The sequence below is a fragment of the Leuciscus leuciscus genome (assembly GCF_965113295.1).
Source record: "Leuciscus leuciscus genome assembly, chromosome: 1".
Classification (NCBI taxonomy): Eukaryota; Metazoa; Chordata; class Actinopteri; order Cypriniformes; family Leuciscidae; genus Leuciscus; species Leuciscus leuciscus.
The window spans coordinates 35,422,619-35,450,043 of NC_138725.1; the positions used below are offsets into that span (position 1 = coordinate 35,422,619).

General features: G+C 37.1%; 3 protein-coding genes across 4 annotated transcripts; 1 reads left to right on the forward strand and 2 right to left on the reverse strand.

Moving 5' to 3' along the window:
* Window positions 1–5,058: 5,058 nt before the first annotated feature.
* Window positions 5,059–6,384, reverse strand: LOC309495245 (GTPase IMAP family member 4-like). Its single transcript, XM_082164919.1, has 2 exons — window positions 6,309–6,384; window positions 5,059–6,203 (listed from the first exon to the last, which is right to left on the reverse strand). Exons 1-2 carry the CDS (start codon window positions 6,330–6,332, stop codon window positions 5,328–5,330), a joined length of 900 nt encoding a protein of 299 aa, XP_082021045.1. The 5' UTR covers window positions 6,333–6,384; the 3' UTR covers window positions 5,059–5,327.
* A 3,863-nt stretch (window positions 6,385–10,247) lies between these two features.
* LOC309495191 (galactose-3-O-sulfotransferase 2) lies at window positions 10,248–15,178 on the forward strand. The gene is made up of 3 exons (XM_082164821.1): window positions 10,248–10,445; window positions 11,953–12,216; window positions 14,156–15,178. Exons 1-3 carry the CDS (start codon window positions 10,327–10,329, stop codon window positions 15,060–15,062), a joined length of 1,290 nt encoding a protein of 429 aa, XP_082020947.1. The 5' UTR covers window positions 10,248–10,326; the 3' UTR covers window positions 15,063–15,178.
* Window positions 15,179–17,424: 2,246 nt separating this feature from the next.
* Window positions 17,425–27,179, reverse strand: atg4db (autophagy related 4D, cysteine peptidase b). Of its 2 annotated transcripts, XM_082164714.1 has the most exons (11): window positions 27,030–27,179; window positions 26,165–26,431; window positions 25,329–25,412; window positions 25,076–25,249; window positions 23,760–24,048; window positions 22,583–22,644; window positions 20,992–21,134; window positions 20,666–20,744; window positions 20,502–20,578; window positions 19,301–19,420; window positions 17,425–18,093 (listed from the first exon to the last, which is right to left on the reverse strand). In XM_082164714.1, the coding sequence occupies exons 2-11, from the start codon at window positions 26,334–26,336 to the stop codon at window positions 17,923–17,925; spliced, it is 1,371 nt and encodes a 456-aa protein (XP_082020840.1). In that variant the 5' UTR covers window positions 26,337–26,431; window positions 27,030–27,179; the 3' UTR covers window positions 17,425–17,922. The 2 variants fall into 2 exon arrangements, with proteins under 2 accessions (XP_082020840.1, XP_082020839.1); XM_082164713.1 differs by having other exon boundaries at window positions 20,502–20,744.
* Window positions 27,180–27,425: the final 246 nt, after the last annotated feature.

The window sequence follows — 27,425 nt, forward strand, 5'->3', positions numbered from 1 at the left end:
ATGTATTTTTTGTCTGGAAAAAAATCCTCCGATGACGCAAAAATCGTCATTTTGCATCATCTGAGGATTTTTTTGGCCAGAGGCTAAAGACTACAGCCGGTAGTAGGAGCTGTCCCGCATGTTTTCAACCCGCCCATAGAGGGTGGGATCTCACTCACAGAATGTACACATAGTTCAGCTGTCTTTCTTTGGAAGCTAAGCTAGCAGGCTCTTGTTCTGTGGAGAAAGCTGAGTAGTAGGAGAAAGCTGAGTAGTAGGGGTTACCATCCTCTTTTTCCCGGACATGTCCGGCCATCGAGATCGTCCAAAATGTCCGGGATTCGGCTTTTGCTTTCTGCAGTCGCCATTCATTGTTTACATGCAAATCTCTTGTTTCAATCTAACTGAATTCATTCCGATTGGTGAATCTGAATGTAGTGTTTACATGAATGCTAAACAATTGATCGGTTGATGTGCGTTTTAGCATTGCTAAGAAAATTCCCGCTCCTCCGTGAGAGATACGAGACCGGTGCGTCTCACAGGTGTCGCTCATCAGTAGGCTAATCACGTCACCGGCCTCACGCCGTTCTCCCGCGCCCCTCAGTCTCGTCCTGCTCGCCACAGTTAACATGATGAATGGCGACTATAGAACGCAAAAGCCGAATCCCAGACATTTTGGGTGATCTCGAAATCCCGTGCAGACTCGTCACGGAGACTCACTAGTAGCCTAGCCTTGTTGTTTAACTGCGCGCTCTTACCAGTAGGTGTGGCTTGGGAGTGGCCTCCTAGGGCAGCGAAGCAAGTGCATTCTGGGAGTTGTTGTCTTTCATCCACATAAGCCAAAAATACATTTTCTGGCTTTTCTCAGTCTAGAAAGCTCCAAATTCAAAAATAATTTCACATTTCTTCTACATAAATGACCCAATTTAAATACACATTCATCTTTCCAGAGGTGAAGTATCCCTTTAACAAACATTATGCAGAGAAAGTTTTAAAACATCATGTTATTTTGTCAATCACAGACATCAACAATCTTCATATGAATCTCAGAAATGGTGATAATCAAATGCAAAGCTTCATGTTGCAATGCATGCTGGGTACCACCATAGTACAGAACTCCCAACATGCATTGCTGCATGCATAACTTATGCAGCTGAATTGTCTTATTTTCTTTATTCTTTATACGTACTGAATTATAGTTTCTCCTGGTGCCTGAACACGTTTCCTGAAAGCACGGCTCTCAGCCACTATGTTCCGTCGAGGGGTAAAATGCACTTTCAAGGCCGCAATCGCATCTTCCATCGTATCACCTTGATTCGGCAAGGAAAAGAACAATCTTTGTCCTTCAGTCCCCAGACAATGTAGCAGTAGTGCTTGTTTGTGCTCGACCGGCCATGCATCTCCAGAAGCACCAACAACAAGCAAATAATTCTGGAACATCCGTAGCCACGTGTTGAAAGGAATAGTTGGTTCACCAGGACATGGCAAAAAAGGCATGGAAAAAGTAGAAACAGCTGCCATCTTCAAAAAGAAAAGTACCTTGTCGCCAATTTGTTATATCAAGAAGGAATGAAAGGCATTCTTAAATATGTAATTCTTTAATGAACAATAAAAGTAGCAAAATAGAACAGCGCAGATAGCAGCTGGTGCAATGCTTCAGACTCTCTTATTCTTCTGTTCTCAATATACACGTCACAAACATCTACCGCCACCTACTGGCCAATGTGCACAGAAGAACACAACACTATTTAAAGGGATAGTTCACCCAAAAATGAAAATTATGTCAGTAATTACTCACCCTCATGTTGTTCCAACCCCGTAAGACCTTCGTTCATCTTCGGAACACAAATTAAGATATTTTTGATGAAATCTGAGAGCTGGATCACATAGTGTTTTAGCGTAGCGCGTCTGTGTTGCACGTCACACGTAGGCTCACTATTGGCCGACGCTGGTCATGTGTGTGATGCGTGTGACGTACAACACAGAAGCGCTGCGCTAAAACACTACGTGAACTAACTCGAGGGCCAGAGAGAAGGAAATGAATAGTGGGATAAAGTTTTTTTTTTTTTTTTTTTTTTTTGCACAAAAAGTATTCTCGTCGCTTTATAAACTTAAGATTGAGCCACTGGAGTCACTTGGACTATATTAATGATCTCTTTAATAACTTTTATGGGCCAGCAAGTTCAAATCCCTTAGAAGTCTATGGAGGAGTGATCCAGCTCTCAGATTTAATAAAAAAAAATCTTAATTTGTGTTAATTTGTGTCTTACGGGGTTGGAACAACATGAGGGTGAGTAATTACTGACATAATTTTCATTTTTGGGTGAACTAACCCTTTAACATCGTTCAATTTATTAACAGGCACCTACTGCACATTCATTCATTCAACTATTTTAAAAGACTGGAATAAAAGCACCAGCGCACACAAGCAATCCTTTTTATTAGTCAAATTCATTTAAAAATGTAAACTCAAAAGGTATGAAATATGATCAGTAGAGAAAAACACTGTTAATGAGAAGACAAGCACTGGACTGCTGCAGCTTATTGGGGAAATATATTAATTTATTACTCAGAATGCACAGTTGGAAAGAAAATATATTTTGGAACATTTCAACAGGCTCAAGATAGTTCATGTTAACGCAGAGAATATGATTATTTTAGTCAATTGGCAGCCATAAAACCTAGTGATAATCTGCATTCTCACGTAGCCTATGTAGGTGTGCTGAACGCTGTTACTGGAAACTCCAGAGTTGTAAAAAGTAGAACGCAGAAGTAGTTGTGCAAGTATAATTAAGCGACAATAACACTAAAAAATGTCACTGCTATTTACTTTAAAAAAAAATATGGTAACAATATTACACAGAATATTTTTGAGTAGTTAAGGCTTGATTTCTTTCATGGAATCTACCTGAATAAATCATGTAAAATCCACTAATTTATTTAGTCTATGACTCAATGAATTTAATATTTTTAATGAAAAATGCTTTTTTTATTTTAAGTCTCATAATTGTGTGAATGGAAATAACCTGTTTATGTTTGACTTTGAGTTATATTGTATTATTAAAAGACTGCAGATAGAACAGCAACTAACTTGTTACTGCACTATCATTACCAAAATTATTGCTCAATGATCAAAGCAACATGCTTTATTAATACATGCAGTTATTCATAAGCCCTACTCTTCTGCACAATGGTAACGATCAAAACTTAAACCTAACTGAAACTCTTTCAAATGTCAAACATAGCTGAACATTAAACATTAACAGATGTTTCCCTTTACTCAAAAACACATTAAATAACACTTAATTTCAATACTTACTCTCCATTTCCAGCCATATGCGAAAAATGTTGGAAAACAATGGTGTCTCTATATAAAACCGCATAATTGAGCTAATTCTCTTAAAATAAATAGGTAGCCTTTTTTCCTTAATTTTATCAGCTGAATCTGTTTCTCAATTCAAGCCTCATGTTTCCTTAAAAACATTCGTAAACAAATATCTCTTGATTTTATTGGTGAAATGTTCTCAATATTTTCAGTAAAACTGAACCAAAATTTTCTTAATAAAATATACACAATATTTTTTTAATTATCACCTGAATGTTTTTAATTAAAATTACAAGAACCATGATTCATTTTTTATGGGTAAAGGGCGATATTATTTCGATATTATCGAATAAAAAAATAAAATAAAAAATAAATACAAAAATAGTAGGCTATAATAATGCAGCCTACAGTATGCTTAAAACTTGTTATACAGTAATTTTTCTGTGGTATAAAATACAAAAGCCTGCTGGTTATTTGTTGCCTGTAAGTTACTGTTGATACGTTACATACATTTCTTTACAGTGTAGTTATATTCATAACTGCAAATCTCCTGAGTCTTCTTTGAATTATTAAAGACTATCTTTCTGCATCAAGCATGTTGGACTAGCACACTAAGTTTCATAATAAACTAATTTTGATTATAACTTTTGAGGAAAAAACACGTTTGGAGGAGTTTGGTGTAGGATATTTTTTAAAATAATCTTTATCTTTATATTGAGATTTCACATGCCATATATGGGTCCTGTTTTATAAGCCATCTGTTGAACTTTGGACTTAATGGGCATATTGGTTTTTGTGCAGAAAGAGAGGTTTTATATAAATGCATTGTGAAAGTAATTCATCAACTTAAGTAATAAAACAGGTAGGCCTAAAGTATATGGAGAAAATGCTTTTTTTTCCCCTCTTTATCCTCAGGGCAAATGTCCTTATTGTTTGGAATTAGATATTACAAGTCACCTGTCCTGTTTATGTAACACTCAGCAAAAAAAGTATTATAAAACAAAAGACAAAAAAACTCTGCACTTCTTTGGCTTATCTCTTGTAGTCATTTTATATATATATATATATGAAGAGTTCAGATGCAAAAGCCTCTAAGTGCCATCTGAAATTTTCTTCTAGAATGATCATTTTTATCAAGCTCGTATATTTAAATTCAGTAATTTCACTTAAATGGCAATGCAAATTCCCTATTAATTGTCATTTAAGTGAAATTACTTAACTTAAATATACGAGCTTGATAAAAATGATCATTCTAGAAGAAAATTTCAGATGGCACTTAGAGGCTTTTGCATCTGAACTCTTCATATATATATATAATAGAAATGTCACATTAATTCTATTGTGGGACAAGCATAATATAGGCTACTGCTTATATTTTCCAGAGGAATAATATAGAGGAAAAACCAGGTCAAGATGTTCTTTTAGTTTTTAGTTTTTTTTTTGCAAATTAATGAATATGTTTAATGCTTTCGTTGGGTTCAGTGGGGTTGTGATAATGCTCTGTGTTCTGTTCTTAATGAAGAGCGTGTTTTTTTTTTTTTAGAAGTATTTTACTCTGATTTTCATTTTAATTTGTAATTGTAAAGTGGAGCAAAATAATGTTTGAAAAAAAACTGTTCAGTGATCGTTAAAATCTCTCTCTCTCTCTCTCTCTCTCTCTCTCTCTCTCTCTCTCTCTCTCTCTCTCTCTCTCTCACACACACACACACACACACACACACACTTACTTTGAACACGGTGGTTATAGGCTCATCTTGATTTATTGAAAGATAAAACATTTTGATAGCAATAATGAAGGGCAGGGCAGGAGGTCTACCCTCCGCTTTATCCTGCCATCAAAATAAAGTGATACCAAGAATACATTTTGATTTTGCACCTTTCATGGCTCATGATCATCTGGCTAGACAGATTTTTTTAATTAAATGTATTATTTTTTATGTATAAATGACCAAAGATGACGAATTTCACACAAAAATCCGTTCTGTGCATATGAGCCAATAGATTATTAATATTCTTGTTGTAATTATTGATTTTGATATAAGTTCTGTTGCACTGGAAGCAGTTCATTCTTTGTTTTGCCAACTTTCATTATATCATCCTTCTTGTGGTCTATCGCTTTGAGGAAATTCAGCAGTGTCTTGTGGAAGGCTTCAGTTTGCTCTACCATATTCTGCATCAACTTTCTATCAACCAATGCTTCTTTTTCTTCAGCATCACAACTGCTCCTTTGGTCATCATTTTTAGTAGGACTTTTATTTTTTTCTGGCTCTGAATGATCTGCTTCAAGTGTTTGTTTACTCTTGTTTTCATTCATGGCTATGGTGTAACGTTTTCCTTCATTCTTCTCCACCAAGTCATTGATCTTCTTCAGAAGAGAAGAGACTTGCTGGTGATCTGTTTTGTCTCTGTTGTTGAAGACGTGATATCTTTCTCCACATATCTGAATGATTTGCTTCAGATCTGGGTGTCCTTCCTTCAGGTAGTCTTCAATGGGCTTACCTTCCAGATCATCCCCTCCGGTGAACAGCACAATCATATATTTGCTGACTTCATCTCCAAACTCCTTCAGAATATTCATGACTGTTTTTATCTCTTCGTTGGTAAACCTGCCAATAGGCAGCAGCAAGAGAAACACATGCGGCTTGCACTTGTTTATGAAGTTGATGATGTCCGGCTTCATTTCAGTCATAAATTGAGGAGAATCACACCATCCAGGAGTGTCAATCACTTGTACTGTTTGTTTGTCTACAGTGGAGATGCTCATTGAACTCGCTTGAGTGACTCGCTTCGAGCTGGACAATGTGTGAAATGCATGAAAACCCAGAAGAGTGTTTCCAGATGCGCTCTTCCCTGCTCCTTGCTTACCCAACAGAACGATTCTCAGCTTCTTCATTTTAGCCTTTCATTGACAAACAAAAACAAATACATTTTAAGTAAAAAATGAACATGTAATGTAGCCTATTGGTTGAATAAAGCATTAAGTAAACAAGCAATTTCTCTTTACCTCATTATTCAAACCTTTTTCCATGATCAAATAATTATTAGAGTACCTTTTAGTCTCTGTGCTTTGTTGCTGTCTGTTTCTGCTACAGTGAACATGTTGTATGACTGCGCAGAACATTTATACTTTGAGCAGATGCTCCACCCCGTCTATATGATGTCAAAGGCTCTGCTCTGGTTTATCAAGATCCCCAGTCACTGGAACACAACTGACTCAGCAGGTCTTTGCTTTTGTGTTTTATAGGGGTGTAACGATACCCTCATGTCTCTATTCGATACACATCACGATACTGAACTCATGATATTATTGCGATACTCCAAGACATATGGTAAAAGGTTAACAATTTTTTTTTACTGTTGATTAAAATTCTGAAGCTGAAAACTTATTTTAGATGAATATGGATGCACTCTGTCACTGGCTAGATATATTTAAAATAATGTAGGTTATAAAATAATGTAAAAATAACCCATTGCATTATTATACATTATATTCAACATTATATACAGTAGTTTAATGCAGCACTGACACTAAAACTCTGTAAAATTGAATTGTTTCTCACACAGTCATTTTTATTTTGGGTGAACTATATTATACACAATATATATTGTCACTATCCACGATATACTGTTACACCCCTAGTGTTTTATATTTTACATAGATGTATTTTACTATTATGGCATTAGGGAAATGCATGTATATACATTAGGTGTGTCACCTCAGATTTCTTGCTTCTCATTATGAAATTTTATTTTGCACAGAAAACTGTGCTACAATTAATGTAACAAAACATCTCTGGTTACTGATGTAAACTCGGTTCCCAGAGAAGGGAACGAGACGTTGTGTTCAGCTTTAGCTTCTCCTGAGAATACTGAAGCCTGATTCGCTTAATGCCATTATTTCATTTCACTATTTCTAGATTGTATTTTGTGCAGTCCTTAAGTTAGTGAACTTTACACTGTTATTGAACACTTAGTAAACTTCGAGTAATGTCCTGATTTTATAACTAGTGGTCAACTGATATTTAGCTTTTTTTAATGTATTTTTTTATATTGGCATCGGCCGATAAGTTTTTCTGTTTGACCGATGTATTGGAAGTGGGACTTTTATTTTGACTGCACTGAGAATGGCAAAAAAAAACAAAACAAAAAAAACATGGAAATACAATTCTCTTCACCTTTGACACATAATTTTAAACATACTATAATTTAGGAGACATACTAAAAATGAGACTTATCTAAAAAAAAATTAACATTTAAGCATTTGGCGGAACACTTGTTTCCAAAGTGACCACAATCAAAATATGCAAATGTAAGAAAAAAAATGTAAATTGTAATTTAGTATGTAAATATTATAAATTGGAAGTTGTGACACAAATGCAGGAATGTTCAATAACATGATGCAATAATAAATGTGTGTTCTTTCCATACGAATCACATAATACAGTTAAATAAATGAAATAAACCAGTTGAACGTTACAAATCTAAAGGATTGTGGGAAATATCAGTCCTAAAAGCATATGCAGGGATGCACACTTTGAAAAACCAATACTTTTTTTTAAAGCTTCTGTGACATATATAATAAACATGTGACAATGTTAAAAAGGAGAAGAAAAAACTTCCACTGAAAATGTAATTTCATTCACCCTAACCCTCACATATTTACAGGTGACATATTTGTCTCAAATGCTGCACTAGTGACAATCCTGATCTGTAAAGGCAAAGACATCAGAATATAAGAGCCTCCATAAAAACATCTTCTACAATATAAAGATACATTTTTGCAATAAATTTGTGCTGCATTTTATCAGAATGCATTTCTCATATTGGTGTCATTAGAGCATCTACCAGCAGGGGCTAACTAGACCAAGATGTATATCGTATATCAAGGTATAAAAGGTACAAAAACTGGGGCGGATGTACCCGTTCAAAAGGTACTAATATGTACAATTTAAGTACTAATATGTACCTTTTAGGTACTAATATGCACCCTTTAGGGATAAATAAGCAAGCGGGAAGGAAGTCGACCGGAAGTTGAAGCCGGCCGCGTGCCACCATCTTGTAGCAGAACTTCACCTGCTGTTAGCACCCCATTGACTCCCATTCATTTTGGCGTCACTTTGACAGCGAATAACTTTACATCTGAGGCGTTTAAAGACTCCATTTGTCCATTATTTATTTCTAAAGAAACACGACAATGTATAAAATGCCCCATTACCTTGTAGCTTACGTTATGGCCCCGTAAAAACAGTTTTTGTAAAAGTAGGCTAACGATTGCGTCATAACCACACGACTCTCTGTCGCACAGTAGAGAGATTACCGTATTGACGGGAGGAGAAGCTCGCGGGCAATCGGGGGGACGTGGAGGCAAAATGACAAAATAATTAATCAGAATACCTAGCAAAAGTTTCTCCTGCTCCTAGCTCATGGATACCTCCTACTCACGCTCTCCGTCTCTGCAAGATTCGGAAGGGAATGATTCAGATTTCTCATGCAGCCACTAGAAGACAGACGGGTTGCTCACGTCACATCTACGTCGTGAAGCTCAGTTTGAGTCTGCGCGTCAGGAACGGAAGTCCTAAAAAATCGCTGAAAATGGGCTTCACTTGCCTCAATTGAGTTCCAATGAGATGACTCTGTCCATTTCTTATACTGTCTATGTAAATAAGATACAAAAGGTGAATCTTTTGAAAGGGTACCACCCCAGTGAGTGAATCTCACAAAACCTGTCAAGAACGTGCTCATATTCACCATAAAATTAACAGAACATATAAGAGATTACATTTTGCATGAAGACAATTAGGACCTTTTTTTTTTTTTTTTTTATGCTGGCATTATTTTTACGATAATCAAGGACATTGATTATTTTAAAGCAAGAAAACCTTAAGTTCTAAGAAAAAGCTGTAAATAATTGTAATGTTTTTAGAAAAACTGTAGAAAGTGCTGGTAGTATGTTTTCATGTTTTCAAACATATATTTCATGCATTATAATCAATAAATTGTTTTATTTTGTTGAGATTTGCTTATAAAAATGTCACAATATGCACAAAAATAAACTTGTTAAAAAGGTATAATTTGTGAACTACTTACTTAACTTGAACTGACAATGTAAAGTACAATTACAGAAAAAAAAAAAGAAAAAAAAAATCTGTCGATGAATGTGTCCAAACGGTTGCTCACCTGTCTAATAAAACACATTATATATTAAAGCGTCTTTGGTGTTTCCATGGTTTCTACAAATTAAACCGGAAATCGAGCTTAACGCTGTAAAACATTGTTCTAGTGGTTATTGGATATTTTAAGAAAAATCTTACATATTGTGCCTTTAATTAGGCCTACTTATAGAAGAGAGTAATGCTGAGATAACTCACCCACCACTAGAGGACGCCATTGATAAATATTCATCACGTCTCACTGAACACAGTGGCACATCAGAGATGCTTCACGGCTGCCATGGAACTCGACACGGGTCTTATTTCCTGTCGGCCTGTACGAGAATCAACAGAGTCACTGATCAAACTATAAATTATAGTATGTTCGTTCACCCTAACAAACTACAATTTATTGGAGACATATACAGTATGACAGTCTCAACGGCTTCACAAGTGACTATCCTGATCTGTGAAGGCAAAGACAGCAGAATATGAGAGCCTCCATTAAAAAAAAACAAAAAAAACAATAAAACTCTACTACAATATAAAGACAAATATTTGCAATACATTTGCTGCTTATAATTAATGTATTTCATCAGAATACACAGGGATTTTTGCCCTCATGGTTTCATTACAGCATCTATATACCATCTACATGGCTAACAAGACCATGATGTTAAACCAACCTGTTTAAAAACAAAAAAATACTACAGAAAAAAACCCCACACAGATCACAGTGAGACTCACACAGCAGTGTGTGGAGAAAAGAGAGCAGCCGTGAGGAGTGTGTGATGAGTGTTTTCCTGATCCGGCCTACAGGATTAAACAGGTGAGAGGAGGCCGACAGATCCTCAGACACTCAGAGAGCTGAAGATGTTAGTGGAGATGGGCCTGCGCTGGCTGTGGAGGCATCGGGTGAGCGCTTTACTGGCGGCGCTGCTGATCTTCCTCCTGCTGACGCTCCTGACCACACACTCCCTGCAGAACAACAGGTAACACACTCAAATACTGCAATACTGGCAGATAAACACAACTAGATGTGGCAGATGCAGTTATCCGAAGCAAATGCAAGGTGTTACATATCATGCATTCATTAGGAATCAAAGCCATGAACCCTTGCGTTGCCAGATAATCATGATTTACCATTAGAGCTGTTTATGTCTGCAGGGTTATTATAGTTAACTAAAACCCAGAGGACTAAAACTTTTAAATAGCACTGTTTCTCTGGATGAAGGTTTGAATGAACCTGCTAGCAAATCTTCTGGTGTGGACCACACTCAGTTTAACTAGTGTTGGTTGATGTGCGAGGGGTTTTCTGAACTCAGATGCACATCAGTGAAACACAGCAGAGTCTGCATGAAAAAAATGCTCATGGGGTTTGGGTTCTTTCTCTGGTTGATGCAAAAGCTGTTTTCTGAATTGGAATTGGAATTGCATTAGGAAGCCACACTATAAGTTCACTAGAAAATTATTCATTTTAATAATTACTAGGTAATTTGGACTCAAATATGGTTTGCAACCCAGCATGGTTTTGTGGTAAATGCTTGCGTTGCGTATAATAAAATGTATTTCGTGCTTTCAAGTATTTCACTGTAAAAAAAAAATTGTTCACTCATTTCAACTTTTTGAGTAATCTTTTTTGCACCGACTCGGTTAAGTTCTATTTACTTAAAAACTTAAGTATGTTCAACATGACAAATGTAAAGTTTTTTGAACAAAGTTTAGTTGGAATAACTTTATGCAAGTAAGGTGAACTTACTTTTAAGTTTTTGATAAGTTCATGTTCACTCAACTTGTTGAGTTACTGATTACTGATTTCCACATAGACAATTAAGTATTTTTTAACTTTTAACAAATCTAGTTGGAATAACTTTATGAAAGTAAGGTAAATAAACTTTTTTAAAGGAATTGTTCACCCAAAAAAGAAAATTCTGTCATAATTTGGTTTGTTGCAACTTGAAGGTGAGTAAATGATGACAGTATTTTCATTTTTGGGTGAACTATTCCTTTAAGTAAATGGCTACTTTTGAATTAGTAACAGCATTGGGCGAAACGTATAGCTTGACCCAGCCTGGTTTTGTGATAAGTGCTTATGCTGACATTTAATTTGGCCTATTATATTACAATATGTGCTACTTGCTCACTAAAGTCATTGTCTGCTTCAACTCACACCCCTTGCATCTACTGCACATTTATGCTTGTTAACAATACCACAAAAAAACTAAAACATGGGTAAACAAAAAAGTTAAGCTGACAGTGTTTTCTATTGTTGGCATCTTTCTGAGTCATTAACAAGCTAAAGCGGTTAAAAGTTTCTAGTACTCATGTAAGTGGTGCAAATTTAGTGGTTTGAGGTAATCCAAAAGTTATGAATCTCATATTTTTGTTCATCACCATGTCCCTCAATGGGAAATCTCAATGATACTAAAATAGCACTGGCTCAGATCCTAATGATCCCACGTGAAAAGCTCACATCTAACCTGAAGTTTCCCCCTACAGAACTCATGAACTGAGACCTACAGCAGACCGAAGGAGCCAGAGAAAAGCCGTCGAGAAACACACTCCAGTCCCACACCAACCGGTCAGACACACACCGACCGCCAGAGCCGAGCGCCGCAGGAGAGCACAGGCACCCGTGGTCTTCCTGAAAACACACCGGACCGGCAGCAGCACCGTGCAGAACATACTGTTTCGACTCGGGGAACGAGAGAGCGCCACTTTCGCCTTTCCACACCGCACCTACCAGTTTAACTATCCAAACAGGTACGACCGAGCGCACCCAACAATGTAACTTCCCAGCAAGCAATTTCGCATTTAAAAGACATCTAATAGCCATCTAACAGCTAAATCATGACCACAGATTGACCATGTCATGAAATTACACTGATATCTTGTAGATACTACTATTGACATTGGCAACATGATGGGATATCCACCATCTCATGCACTGCCTGGCCAAAAACTACAATGAATCAGTTTTTACTCTAAGTGGGCTATAAATAGCATAGATCATGTCAAAGAAATGAAACCAAACACCTTGTAATCACTGTTGACTTAGCTAACATGATGGAATATCATACATCTCGCAATATATTTAGGCAAAACGACATTTTCAAGGTTATTTTGCCTAGAAGTGGGTTACTCATAGCCGGACTGTATCGGGGTCTACTGAGACCTAGACTGAGAAATTACGGCTACTGCTTGCTGGGTTACTATCCTGCAAAAGTTCAAGCACATGCAGTCAGAGTACCTGTTTCCATTCATCACAGTGCGGGATCTTCTGGAAGTATATGAGCTGCTGAATCAGTTTTTGGTCAAAGGCAGCAGATTCACTAGAACCTATGAAGAGTCAAATATTTCACACTCTTAAGAGCCTCCAAAACACATCTACTATAATATAATGAAAAATGTACAAATTATGTTATTTGCATATTGTTTTGTTAGAGTACATGGCTACTTTTACGCTGTCAATGGAGAAAGATGTTTTTGATGGCCATTTAGTGCCATGCTAATAAATCTAAGGGGCCAAAAGACAATTAAAAATCCATAAACGCCTCCAAAACCAATGATTAGGAAAAAGAAATACGGTTTATGTGTTGCTATCAAATTGGTTTGTTAGCATATAGTAGGCTACATGGCTACTTTTGAATGGCTGACCAATTTTGCAGTAAATTAGTTGATGAAATGGAGCATGAAGTTGACCATGCTAATTAATCTAGTGTAGCAAAAGAAAATTTAAGACAAATATAAGTTAATTGAACAATTTTAAAAACCTCCAAAATATCTACTATAATATCATTATACTGATCATTACTTGCAAAGTATTTTGTTAGCATCCACGACTACTTTTAAGTGACTGTCAATGGAAAAAGATGCATGGGGGTAACTGAACTATGCTAATCCATCTTGATATGTTTCTTGGGTATTGGTTTGCTAGCAGCTACTTTTCCATGGAGAAAGATCAAATTCGACAGCAAATTAGTTAAAGCATTGTGCTAACTGGAGCATGCTAAATATGCTAATCCATCAAGGGTGCCAATTGACAAATGTGATAAAAATACAAGCCCATAAGAGCCTCCAAAAACATGCACTACAATATAACTTACGCATACTTACGATTTAGTCTATATGCGTTGCTAGCAAAGTGGTTTTGAACACGGCTACTTGTGTCCCTGAGCAAGACACTTAACCCCTAGTTGCTCCAGAGGCGTGCGACCTCTGACATATATAGCAATTGTAAGTCGCTTTGGATAAAAGCGTCAGCTAAATGAATAAATGTAAATGTACAGTAGTCAACATTTGAAGTGGATCAAAACCGTTCATTAAAGTTATACCTGAATTTTGAACAATCCCCATTCTTGTCTTAGGACAACTTTGATTAACTTTTTTGATCCACTTCAAATGTTGACTACTGTGGGACCATGCTAATCAGTTTTTTTTTATGATAGTCCAGCGTTAGGGTGCTTAAAGACAATTGGAGACAAACGGCAACGGATGGTGCCCCAAAAATTACCTTAAAAAACATGCCTTGAAAGTGTATAACTCGCTCACTGAATATAAACATTTCTCTAGGGTGGATGGATCAAGCAAGTCAGTCATTAACAACGTATTCTTGATCTCCCCTTCAGACTATTAAATGCCGTTCAAAGGTTAATGAGCTTTAAACCAAACAAGCTCTTCACTCTGGCTCTCTCGGTTTCAGATTTAGAGCAGCGTTTGTGGACCAGCTGCCCGAGGGTTCGTCTCAGTTTGACTTGCTGTGCAGCCACATGCGTTTGGACCTGCCTCAGGTGAGGAAGGTGATGCCCCTGAACACAGTCTTCATCACGCTGTTACGAGACCCGATCGAGACCTTCGAGTCGGTCTTCAGATACCACACCTCCACCGTCCCGGCATTCCTCAGCGCACACCGAGCCGCCGCCAGGGAAGGCAAACCCGCACTCAAGGCGTTCCTGGACTCTCCGGAGACCTTCTGGGACCCGAAGGAACACGGGAATGGATTAGCCAAGAACCCCATGAGCTTCGACATGGGGCTCAACAACCAAAAGTGGAACGGCTCCTGGCCGGAGGACCTTGCGCAACTAGAGGAGGCGTTTCACCTGGTGATGATCGCCGAGCATTTCGACGAATCCCTGGTTCTGTTAGGAGCTCTTCTGGGATTGGAGCATGAGGACTTGGCTTACCTTCGGCTCAACGCTCGTGCCAAAAACAGCGTGACCGAGCTGGATGAGAACATGCGGGCGAAAGTGCGCTTGTGGAACGTCCTGGACACACTTCTCTACGACTTCTTTGCGCAAGTGTTCTGGGAGAAGGTGGGTCAGTTCGGGTTGGACAGATTGAAAGCGGAGGCGGAGAAACTCAGGGAATCTACGGAGAGGATTCGGCGGAGATGCGTCTCCAGGGAGTCGGTTCACCCAGCGGAGCTCGAGGATCTGTTGCGCCCGCGGCAGACGGAGTCGGTCACCATCGTGGGGTTCGAGGTGCGGGGGAACCTCTCGCTGCAGGATCAGGGGTTCTGCGTGCGGATGATGCTGCCTGAGCTTCAGTATCACTCGCACTTGTACTTCAAGCAGTACGGGAGAGATATGAGAGCCGCTCCGGCCGACTGAACCCTGAACTGGTCTTGTTTTGGGTGCTTCAGAAGAGACTCTTCGCAGACAGTCTAGTCGAGGTGAACCAAGATGGCACCATCTTGAACACCAGTCCCGGATAAAACAACAAAGACTTGCACGTTCAACTGATGGATGCACTAGGATAAGAGACTCTTGGCATTAGATATGCACTGATATGAACATTTTAGCCAATACGATAACATTTGAAAGCCGATAACCACTATATTGGCTGATAAATCCAAAATAAAATTTATCATTTTTGAGAGCCTGGTAAACAAAAGTCTCACCCCCTCCAGCAGCGACTCTTCGCATACCAGTGGCCTATACCGTGAAGCCGGTTTAGGTGGCTATCCAGGTATGTTTCAGTTTAGTTTGCGCCAACCCGGTTTTTTTTTTTTAGGTACCATGAAAGTGGTTTGGCTTTTAGCAGAGTTCACCGCCATAGTCAACAGAGAAAGTTGATCATCAGCGTCATGGTACCAACAACGCCTGATTGGATTGGTTTTGTCAACGCGAAACTAACCCTATAACCCTGAGTTTGTTCAACTATCATCATGGTACGGGCCCCAGGTCTGGTGGAGGTGAGCCAAGATGGAAAGATTGCACCATCTGAACACCAGTCCTGGATAAAACATCTAAATCAAGGACTTGCACATGTTCAACTGATGGATGCACTAGGATAAGAGACTCTTGGTATTGGGGATGCACCAACATGAACATTTTGGCCGATACCGATATCCGATAATTCTTTATATTTGTAAGCCGATAACCGATATATTGGCCGATATATTTATGTAATTTTTGAGAGCCTGATTACAAAAACAAATCTCACCATAAAAAGCCATGTCCCAAGCACACAATTATAATGTTCTCATTATAATTGTATGTAGCCGATATGACAGACTTGTGCTGCACATGTTGCACTGAACCGTATTTTCCTTTTGTGAAGTGATTCCAATCATATTTCAAGCAACTCAAAACCCTCATGTTGAACAGTGGCATCTGAAGCGTCTCAGCTGAAGGAAATAGTCCATTATTTATCAGCTTTATAATATCTGTAAACTTTTTTTTATCAGGCCGATAACATAAAACATTTAAATATGTTGGAGGATACCGATATGATAGCCGATATATCGTGCATCCCTTCTTCGATATTTTCACACATCCAGCCTGGCTGTAATCCAGAGGGGTTCAGTCCCGCTCCTGGAGGATCTGCCTTCACATGCTATCGATAATGTCCCACTTCCCACTTCTGAAGTCATAATTACAAGTTTGTAGCATTCAACTGCTTTGTTGTCAGAAAGAAGAGGAATCATCTGAGGACAAAAGGTTCATTCATGCCTATTTCTTGGGGAAATATTTGAAGCCGAAGCCAAAGCCAAAAAGTTTTGAAGACATTTAATTAGTATCCAATGGATTTTGAATAAAAAATAGTGTCCCATTTATTGGAATTTCGGTCAAATAAATTCTGTGTTTGTTATGTAAAATACATACAATATGCATCAAATGGTCGAAAACCCTCATTCACTATTCCCTACATTAGTTCACTAATATAGTGCATTTGAAGGAGTGAATTCGGACACTAAGTGCGACGGAAGGGCTGCCGCTTTGCATAGTTTGTGCGGTTTAATAATCATTTGAAACTTAGCAAACTGGCAGCTCCAGTAGAAAGATGAAAAGATTTATCTTGGACTCTGTCATGGAAACTAGCATGCATAAACCTTAATTAAACAACCTAATAATCAATTAAAAAGGAAGTTACACCTGTATGATATTACGCTGTACCCACTTTGGACCAACATGAATAATGATTCAGTTGTAGGCGCCATCTTCTGGTCAGACGTGGAAATTAATTAGACTCTCACAGTGCATTATGGGTATTCTCTAGCCCTTGAGCGTACATCAATTGTCCACTCGTTAATGCTGTGCATTGTGGGATTGAACGAGTGTACTTGATAATGTCCACTATGGTTTCAGACATCACTACAAATGGCTGTTCCCTCAGATGGTGCCCTATTTAAGGGTATAGATCAGGACATCATTGCCCTAAACTGAATACTAGTATTTGTTTTTCTTACGTAAACAGGAACTGATGTCGAAATGCTGCAATATCAGATCAGAACATTGGCCGAAAAGTTCTAACATTAATGATTCAAATGTACAAGGTTAGGTCATTCTCTATTGGACAGGTAGTTGGAGCGGAGGAGTTAAAAAATAAGAGGGATTTGTGACTTCAGATGAAAAGTGAAAAGGTACATATTTTTTTATATTTGGTTGAAAAATTATGAAAACCTTTTTTCTTTTAAGAATAGAATAAAGCTAGAACTGGGTTTCCCAAACTTGGGTTCACAAACCACTGTTCAATATTTTATTTATTTATTTTTAAGAAAAACAAGACCAGAAAACAAAACCATATATTATGAATGTAAATTCATGTTGTCAGTAGTAGTTGTTCAGTGCTTTACCAGAGAAGATAATATGACTTGGTGAACGGAACGGTGAATGGTGAGTCTCTTGTACAGAAAAATACATAAAAGGAGAGTAAATCACAGTGTTTAAATCCCATGTCTGCCCGTCACAGAGTAATGTCTGTCCGAGAGCCTCACTGTCTGCTGTCATTAGCATCATTCGTGTTAATCTGCTTAGCCACCTGCTCACCAAACGCACGTCACATCCTCCTGTACGGTGCGTTTGCACACGACAGCTGCAGAAGAACAGAAAACAACAGCAGGAGTTTGGAAAAACCCTGCTAACGACTGGCCATCTGTTTTGGACACTCTCCTTGACAGTGAGTGTGAAAGCCCCTGTCACATGACAGGAAGTACTTGAGTAAAAAACAGGAAGTGGAGTCTGCGTGTCACAGGAGCACAAAATCGTCCACGCTGGTCCTCTTTTTGACCCGGCCCAGTCTCCCTTTAGTCTCTGTGTGAGGGACTGAGTCTGAGGCGCAGGCGCAGGCGCTCCCCTCCTCATTATGACCCTCCACAAACGTGAAGATGGGGTACTTCTCCCCCGATGAGCTCAGAGCCTGGCCAGGACAGGGAAAACAAGGAGAAAGTTGGAGATTGCAAGGATGAAAACTCATCAGGGGTGAAAAATGTGACAAAGAATATCAGTAATAACAATAAATATAAACGGAGCAATTCCAAGAGGGTGTGTTATTATTTTCAGTATTTTAATTCTAATATTTATTCTAATTCTAATATATTCTAATTATTATTTTAAATATTATTCTTATTTTGTTAATAAACTTAATAGATATTTGATCAAAATTAGATTTATATATTTTATACATCAATAAAGAAATAATTTTTGTAATAATGCTAATGTACAGAAATAAAAACAAATCTGTATTTAATAATAATAATTTTGATTTACAGAACAAAGTAAAACATTTTGAAATATGTGACCCTGGACCACAAAACCAGTCACATGGGTAATTTTTTTTTAAATTGACATTTATACATCATCTGAAAGCTGAATAAATAAGCTTTCCATTGATGTATGGTTTGTTAGGATATGACAATATTTGGCCGAGATACAACTATTTGAAAATCTGGAATCTGAGGGTGCAAAAAAATCGAAACATTGAGAAAATCGCCTTTAAAGTTGTAAATTTCTATTGGCGATAGTGCTATATTCACTCACAAAATTTTTTTTTTAATATATTCACGGTAGGAAATTTACAAAATATCTTCATGGAACATGATCTTTACTTAATATCCTAATGATTTTTGGCATAAAAGAAAAATCGATAATTTTGACCCATACAATGTATTGTTGGCTATTGCCACAAATATACCTGTGGGACTTATGACTGGTTTTGTGATCCAGGGTCACATTACTTAATTTCGCTTGTAAACATTAACCATAGAACAAGAGCCTAATGCTTTTTTTAAATAAATAAAAAAATAATTCTCCTCTTGGGTTTCCATATTGTTTTTATTAGAATCCGTTAAATATGACTATGTAAAAATAATAATAATAATAAACAACAACAACAACAACAACAATTAATTTACTAATAAAAGTAATAGTATTATTATTGTTGTACAGATTTTTTTAATTATAAAAATTAAATAAATATTACTATAGTAATAACACATTGTACTGTGAAAAAATCAGTACTTAATTATAACATTAATAACAATTTTATTATAGGTGTGTTTTCTATGATCTGGGGTTTTTGGTCGTAGGCGTATAAAATCAAAGGCCGATATGCTTCAGTGTCTCACCTTGGTGATGTCTGAGCACAGAGTCAGGAGATCATCCCTGCTCCGGGCGTAGAAGCCCACCGTGCAGCTCGGGTCCATGCGGCTGAACGACATCTTCCTGACGGACTTACAGTGGAACGACTGCGCACACACACACAGACACACACAGACACACACAGACAGACACAGATACACAGACACACACACACACACACACACACACACACACACACACACACACACACACACACACACACACACACACACACACACACACACACACACACACACACACACACACACACACACACACACACACACACACACACACACACACAGACATTAATATATGGAATCAATTCTGGATTATAACTGGATTCAATTCAATTATACTGAGTCTTTATAATAAGCAAGTTTCAAAGCAGCTTCATGTTACAATCAGGAAGTATTCTATCTATCCATCTATACATATATACAGTCAAACCAAAATGTATTCAGACAACAGATATCATTTTTGATATTTTTTTACTAGTGGATGCAGGACACTATAGTCCATTTATGTAAGTGAGGATTGAAAAATAAAGTAAACTGTGACATATTATACCCAAAAATTCTTCACACAGTGACTACCAGTAAAATGTATACAAATTTGGGACCAAATATTATTCAGACACTTTGACCTGACCATGTTTTGCTGAAGTGTTTTTCTTTAATTGCTAATGCGACCTTTTTACAGCACAGACTGAACAAAATGAAGCATTGCTTGGTCATTGGTTGAGCTAAATGTGTATTATCTAATTGTGTAGTTAAATTTAAGCTGACAGATATTCAACATAATTCATCTGTGAGACAGTCTAACAGAAGGATGGACAAAACCAGTGAAATATCAACTGATTTGATAACTAGAGTTCTTGTCATATTTCATTACCATTTTCTAAACTATAGAGAATAAACTGTGATAATGTGAGAAATGTTGAAGGTGTCTGAATACATTTTAGTTTGACTGTATATCATCAATAATACTAAAATAACCCTGATTTCCCTGATGTTTATAAATAGTTTTAACTACAATAACCCTGTAGTACAAAAAAAAAACACTATAACAAGCATTATAAATATAAGCAGAAGTATAATTTGTTCCTCATTTTTTGGGGACTTTATAGATATTTTGGGGGCGACTACATTAATCATCAGCCAAACTCTCCTTTGAAGATCCGCTCACCTCTAAAGGGAAGTTGTCTTGTTTGACGTCCACAGCAGCCTGACAGTAATGAGGATCCAGATATATCAGCTGATCATCTGCATGAGACACACAGAAACACACACACACAGATGACGATGAGCGATTCACGCACACGCACACGTAACGCGTGTCACATGACTCACCCTGGAATCCCACGAAAAACAGCGAGTGTTTGGGCTTCCCTCCGATGATCCCCACACAGCAGCGCAGCTCCAGCAACCTCTAACACACACACACACACACACACACACACACACACACACACACACACACACACACACACACACACACACACACACACACACACACACACACACACACACACACACACACACACAGTGATTGATGTGAAGCTCTGAGCTCATGTTCTCTCCTCTGTGTGTGTGTGTGTGTGTGTGTGTGTGTGTGTGTGTGTGTGTGTGTGTGTGTGTGTGTGTGTGTGTGTGTGTGTGTGTGTGTTGTAACGCACCTTGACACAGTGGATGTAAGTGGGATTCAGCACATCTGACCCGAGACGCACAGGCACCAGCATAACGAGCGACTTCCACCCAGACCTCGCTGACAGATCCGTACGGGACGTCCCGCACAGCTTCAACACGTCTCCAATGTACACTACACACACACACACAGATTTACTGTTGAGCTGTGCACAAATATACCATCATAACTGCAGTTTGTGACAAAATATTGGCTGCTACGGTTATTGTTACTACTATAAGAGTGGATCTCATTAATTAATTGGATCTCATTAAAACTGTGTAAAGTTTCCTAAAAGCAAGTTACTTTAGTTTTACAATAGTAACAATAACTATGGCACATATGGCATAAATTATGGTTATTGCGATTATGCAAAAATGTACAAGTAAATATGTTTGGGTTTTCCAAACCGGGGTTCACGATTAACTAAATAATTTAAATTAATAAAATAAAAATTAATAAAAAAATTATATTTATTCATATTAAATAATTTATTATTGTCATGTGACCATTAACCAACATCACCGATAGAACAGTGAACATACGTATGTGTTGCAAAATTATTCAAATATGAACTTAAAACTATGATTAGTAAAAGGGGGTTAGTGACAAAAAGTTTGGGAATATAGTGGATTAAATACTTGTTTGAAACGTTTATTGATGTTTTTGTGCTGGTGGAGGATTGTGTTCTCGTGAACAGAGAGAAGTTCTGCTTTCAGGAGAGGCTTTCTTAGGACGCCCGTTTGATGCTAAAACTACCATCCATTAAATCTGTGTTGGGATGTTATGAAACTGGATGAAAGTAATAGTGAATATCTTCAGAGGAATATTCAGAGTTATTTTATTTCAAATGAATGTCTATGGACAGCAGTGGTTCTCAACCGTTTAAATTATTTTTTCGAAATATCAATGTAAATAAAACAAGAAAATACTAGTTCAGTTATTCTACTTATTTCACTTTAAACTCATTGTGTTACTGTCATTTCTGTCTGATTATTTGAGAAATTGACTAGCAATTTCTGAGAGAAAGTTTATTCAAAGTAAATCCTACAGCAATTTTTTTTTTCTGTGAACCTTAAGATGACTTAAACACTAAGAGAAACCAAGCATTAAAATAAGCTAAAACAACTCAAATTAAAGATATTCAACAAGTGTTGTTTCTTTGAAAAGTTAATTATAAAATTCATTGTACTTTTCCAGGTTTTGAAATAAACCTGGAAAAGTACAATGAATTTTATAATTAATATACATTTTCCTAGTTATGCCAAGCTTGAAAATGTTTTATCAGAGATAATTTGTGAGTAAAAATATTATTTTAAAAAAACGTATCCCTAATTAATTTCCAGTAAATCATGAACAACTGAATATTGCTGTGTAAAATGTAAAATGGGGAACCTCTGTCAAAGTCATGAACGTTATTTCGCAAAACAATTTACAAACACTCCATTTCTAGGGTCTGAAATGCAGTCAGAGTGATAATATTGTGTCATTGTCGTAATGTGTGTGTGAGAATGAGAAGACAGCATTAGCACACACTCGAGTCGCACTGCTAACATGAAGACAGTGTTTGAGCACATTCACACCTGTGCAGTCCTGCGCCACGTACACTGCCAGATTCGACAGCTCCGACGCCGACACGGCCTTCCTGAACACACCAACACACACTTTTACATGCAATTTAACATGAATATGAACACGTGTGCTGCTTCTCTCGTATATAAACACTATTGAGAGATATTAATGATGAAATACACCGTGAGAAGCCGTGTGTTACAGTGACTCTACTCTTCTTTATAGGGTGATGTTAGGCATAATGCAACGCAGATTTTTACCATGGTCAAATAAACGGAATCCAAATCAAATTAAATGGCAGCGATATGATAATAGTTTGGAAGTCCATTTCAAAATCATAATTATGATGAAAAAAGTTGAAATTATGACCAAGTCATAATGACAGAAATACATTACATTAAGTTATTACATTATTACATAGATTATTTCATAAATATGCCTTAACATAATACATTTTGACTTTTATGTCATAATTACAAATTTGCAAAGATTTTTTCTTTTGTGGCAGAAATGGGCTTTCATATAATAGACTCCAATATCCAATTAATAACAGCATTTAATAATTAGTATAAAAATGGTTAAAACCGAAACTATAACCTTAAAAAACATTTCCGTTACCTGAAATAAAATGATCTTTAACTGAAATAAAATAACAAATAATAAAGCATTTAATTTAATTTCTAAGGCACACAGGCAACATTTCTCAGTTTTTAGATTAACTTGCTGTACTAAAATAACTAAAACTGAAATAAATTTTTTTTAAACTAATATAAATGACAAAAAAACCACAAAATTAATAAAACTTTAAAATCAAAATGAAAACTTAAAATATGAAATTAACAATAAATTCAAAATATTAATAAAAGCTATAATAGTACATCAATGATATTAAAACAAGACTGTCAGTTCAAGACTCACTCACTTACTGAAATAAAATGATCTTTATCTGAAATAAAATAACAAATAACAAGATAAAAACATCAAGTTTCTCCTTTTTATTTAGTTTAACTTGCTAAAATAACTAAAACTGAAATTAATAAAATGAATAAAAAAGACAAAAAAAACTAAGCTAAAAATGAAAACAGAATCTATGAAAATAACAATAAATTCAAAATACTAATAAAAGCTATAATAGTATGTGATATTCAGAGCTGGAGTAGCAGCATCAGTTCAGACTCAGGGACTTACTGCAGTATGTGCGCGGCGATGGCGGGCCCGTACCAGTCGCCGGCCCGTTTCCCAGAGGCCCGGCCCAACTCCACCAGCCGGTGCAGGCCGAAGGGGGCGGGGGGGTGATCCCCGAACCAGCACACCAGCCTGCGGTGAGACCTCTCCTCCTGAGACTCACAGTCCAGCGCAGTGCCCAGGCTGAGCCGGCGGGGTTTACCCGAGTCTCTGAGGGACCCGGCCTGTGTGTGAGAGTCCAGCACCTGCAGGTCATCTTTAGTCTGATGATGCGTCGCAGGCCACGTCCAGCCTGAGGAGAGCGCACACACACACACACACAGACCAGGGGAACGTTTATATGTACCGTGCAGGACACATTACTAGTGCACTACTGTTTGAAATGCTTTACGTTTCACATACTTAAAAAAAAAAGGCATTTATGACATTATACTACTTAGACATTATGAAGGTGTGTTTGGTTGGACTTATTAGTAGGGATACATAATATAAGTTAGTGGCCAGTATTTATCTGTATCAGTTACCTTTTTAATAACGCATACAAAAACTATGGCCTATTTTCACATTCCAACGCAAGTTTCTAAAGCAGTCAATAAAAAAAAAAATAAAAAAAAAAACATTGTTTCATGTTACCAAGCTTTACAATGTTATTACTACACTTACCACTATTTTATTAACTAAATCAAGTGAGAAATTCTTTGAAATGTCAAATAATACTACATAATAAATAAATAAAATAAATAAATATAATAAATAAATAAATATGTATATTTATTTATTTATTATATTTATTTATTTATTTATTATGTAGTATTATTTGAAATTTCCAAGAATTTATCACTTGATTTAGTGTATATATATATAGTTAAATCAAATAAGAAAGATGATCAATTTTGCATACTGCAATGGTTCACTGGTGGCAGCAGAGTAAAATGTGGACTCCATTTGATACAGTTTATTTGTTATGACACTTACATTTGTTATGTCTGTTTATAGTGTTTATGCATATTTATGACTCAGTCCTAACAGTGTGTGAGATAACAGTGTGTAAAATAAAAAATAAAAATCCACCAAGATATCATGATAAAGCCACAACTGATATCCAGATCAACGATGGCCTGAATGCAAATATAGCTATTTATATTTTTATATGGTTATTTCTCTTAAAAAAAATTAAATGATGTGTATTTTGATAGTATTAACACATTTTCTAAGTTAGGTTCCCATACTAAAAATCCATTTTTAAGAATTTCTTTAACATTACTTCCAGGTCAAAAGTGTCCGAGTGCGTGATGAGGGTTGAGGTTTTTAGTGTGTACCGGCAGGCATGATGTGCAGGATCAGTCCCTGAGCTAACAGCATCTGTGCGCTGCGTAGCATGCATCCCCATCCCGCGTCAGAGCCGAGGGCCGAGCCGTCCAGCGGCGGGAAACCTCTCCTGTAGGTCATCCACAGCAGCGAGGAGAACGCCCGCCGGAAACACTCTCGCTCTCCTGAGAGGAAACACACACACACACTCAGAGCCTGCGCCACTCAGAGCAACGGCACATCATCACAATCCTCTTCGCTCACCAGAGTAGCTCAGCTGATAGGACTGTCCCAGCAGACACACGGGACTCCTCTTACTGAGACGCGGCTTGCCCTTCAGAGACCAGCCTGCACAGAAACACAGATGTGTGTATGTGTGTGTGTGTGTGTAGATTAATCAGTTTTGATCACAGGAAAATAAATTATATTTTAACATACATTCACATAGAAAACAAAGTTCTTTTAAATTGTAATAATATGTTACTGTTTTCTTACTGTATTTCTGATCAAATAAATGCAGCCTTGGTGACAAGAGACATCTTTCAAAAACATTACAAAATATTACCGACTCCAAACTTTTGACTAGTGTATATGCTAAAAGTAACATTAATAATAAATTGACCGTGAAAAACACAAAATTATATAACATTTAATCGGGCCAACAAAGAGTAAATAAATATTCTCATTATAAAATTGTTTTTTTTTTTGTAACATTACTATTATGTTCTCCTGAATATATGGAAGAATTATCTTAGCTGTCAGAACTAACATGCTTATTCAATAAAATGAAATATCTTACATACATTTTAAGACATGAAACTAGTGAAATCCTTTTTACTAAAACATACCGCCCATCTGAGAAGCAGATCTTTTAATAAGATAATGTTTTTAAACATGCGATTATTGTTTAATAAGAGGCATTGTCAAAAACGTTGGTATAGTGTTTGTGTCAGTCAATTATGTAACCAACAACCTACAGATCAAATAAGCTTAAATTCAAAGAAATAAAAATGCTGGACAAACACTGGCCATCAAAAAAACACGTTTATATAAAAATGGTTGCGAAAATTGCTACACAACATCTGCACTTCTCCACACACCTCCATATCTGACGTTATTCCAGGCAGAAACGAGTTTGGTCTTGAGTTTGGTCTTCTCCTTGGACTGCTGGACGTGTCCGTCGACATCAGCGCTGAGATCCAGCAAGCCTGGGTTCGAAGGGTTCGACAGGTGGACCACCTCGAAGGACGCCAGATCATCTGCGGGCTCCATCACTCACATCCATGACCCTGTTGCCATGACGTCGAGAATCTGAATCCCAGCCGTCCAATCAGAGGAGGGATGAGGGGTTACGGGTACGAGTGATGCTGTGGGACAGTGAGAGAACAAAAGTAAAAGTAACTTACTGAGCTCTGTTCAGGACTTTCTCAGGGAAACACTGAGACACGTGACACACATCATGTGACTGAAGGAATCCTACAAATGTGACAAAGCAAAAGTTAAGCCACATTAATATCACTAAAAAAATCCCAAAAGATCTTTGATAATATGTGTTTAGATAACATTTAAGTGTTTATGAAGTAAATATAAATGATTCCGGTTTATCTGCCCTTTAAAGACGGTATTGAGATATATACTCTGAGATTTACCATGGTACTGAATGTACATATTCATATAGTATAGTAGGCTACATCATGATACTGTAGTACTACAATGGCATATGTTTAAAAAAATAAGGTATTGTCATCATACCATGTCCAAATGTACAGTATTTAGGAGGATAACAGCAAATTTCAGATGTGAGTGTGACTTTATACGTTTGTTGTTGGTGGTTTAACGTTAACGTTATTGAGTTGACCGGAAACAATGTTTTGTTTATATGCACTGATTCGGCTTTCGGATACATAGACGGGTCATTTCTTTCACGAAAGGAAGCACATTTTGAATATGTGATAAAATACTTACCTTAAAAGCTGTTGTGACTGTCATGTCATTGTAAATATCGGAGGATTTCTGCTGGAAACTTTCCGCATTACAAACACGCCGCGACGCCACTCGGATTCACTGCCTGTTTCTGCGCCTCTTCCCTCCTTCACACTTGGCAACGAAACTCGTATCTGTCCTCTGATTGGCTGTCTGGAACTTTAACGCTCTCTGATTGGTCAATTAGAAAGTAATAAGCAGGGGCAGTTCTGGGTATAACCTAAACTAACATATCAGAATAATTTGAATTGATTGCAAGATCAAGTAACGTTAGTGTTTGATCTGCATTGTGTTTGATATTTTGTGTCCAAGTGGATTATTTCCCTTTACATTTTGATAAATTCATAACACATATCACTTTATTCTATAAATCCTATA

What these genes read in the sequence shown, in the direction of transcription:
- LOC309495245 (XM_082164919.1), bottom strand. Translation starts at nt 6,332, where the DNA reads ATGGAAAAAGGTTTGAATAATGAG. An exon ending in AAAAAGGTTTGAATAATGAG is followed by an intron (nt 6,204 to 6,308) that starts GTAAAGAGAAAT and finishes TGTCAATGAAAG; the next exon opens with GCTAAAATGAAGAAGCTGAG.
- LOC309495191 (XM_082164821.1), top strand. Translation starts at nt 10,327, where the DNA reads ATGTTAGTGGAGATGGGCCTGCGCTGGCTGTGGAGGCATCGGGTGAGC. An exon ending in CACTCCCTGCAGAACAACAG is followed by an intron (nt 10,446 to 11,952) that starts GTAACACACTCA and finishes TTCCCCCTACAG; the next exon opens with AACTCATGAACTGAGACCTA. An exon ending in CAGTTTAACTATCCAAACAG is followed by an intron (nt 12,217 to 14,155) that starts GTACGACCGAGC and finishes TCTCGGTTTCAG; the next exon opens with ATTTAGAGCAGCGTTTGTGG.
- atg4db (XM_082164713.1), bottom strand. Translation starts at nt 26,336, where the DNA reads ATGGAGCCCGCAGATGATCTGGCGTCCTTCGAGGTGGTCCACCTGTCG. An exon ending in CCTGCACATCATGCCTGCCG is followed by an intron (nt 24,049 to 25,075) that starts GTACACACTAAA and finishes CGCTCTCCTCAG; the next exon opens with GCTGGACGTGGCCTGCGACG. An exon ending in CGTGGCGCAGGACTGCACAG is followed by an intron (nt 21,135 to 22,582) that starts GTGTGAATGTGC and finishes GTGTGTGTGTAG; the next exon opens with TGTACATTGGAGACGTGTTG.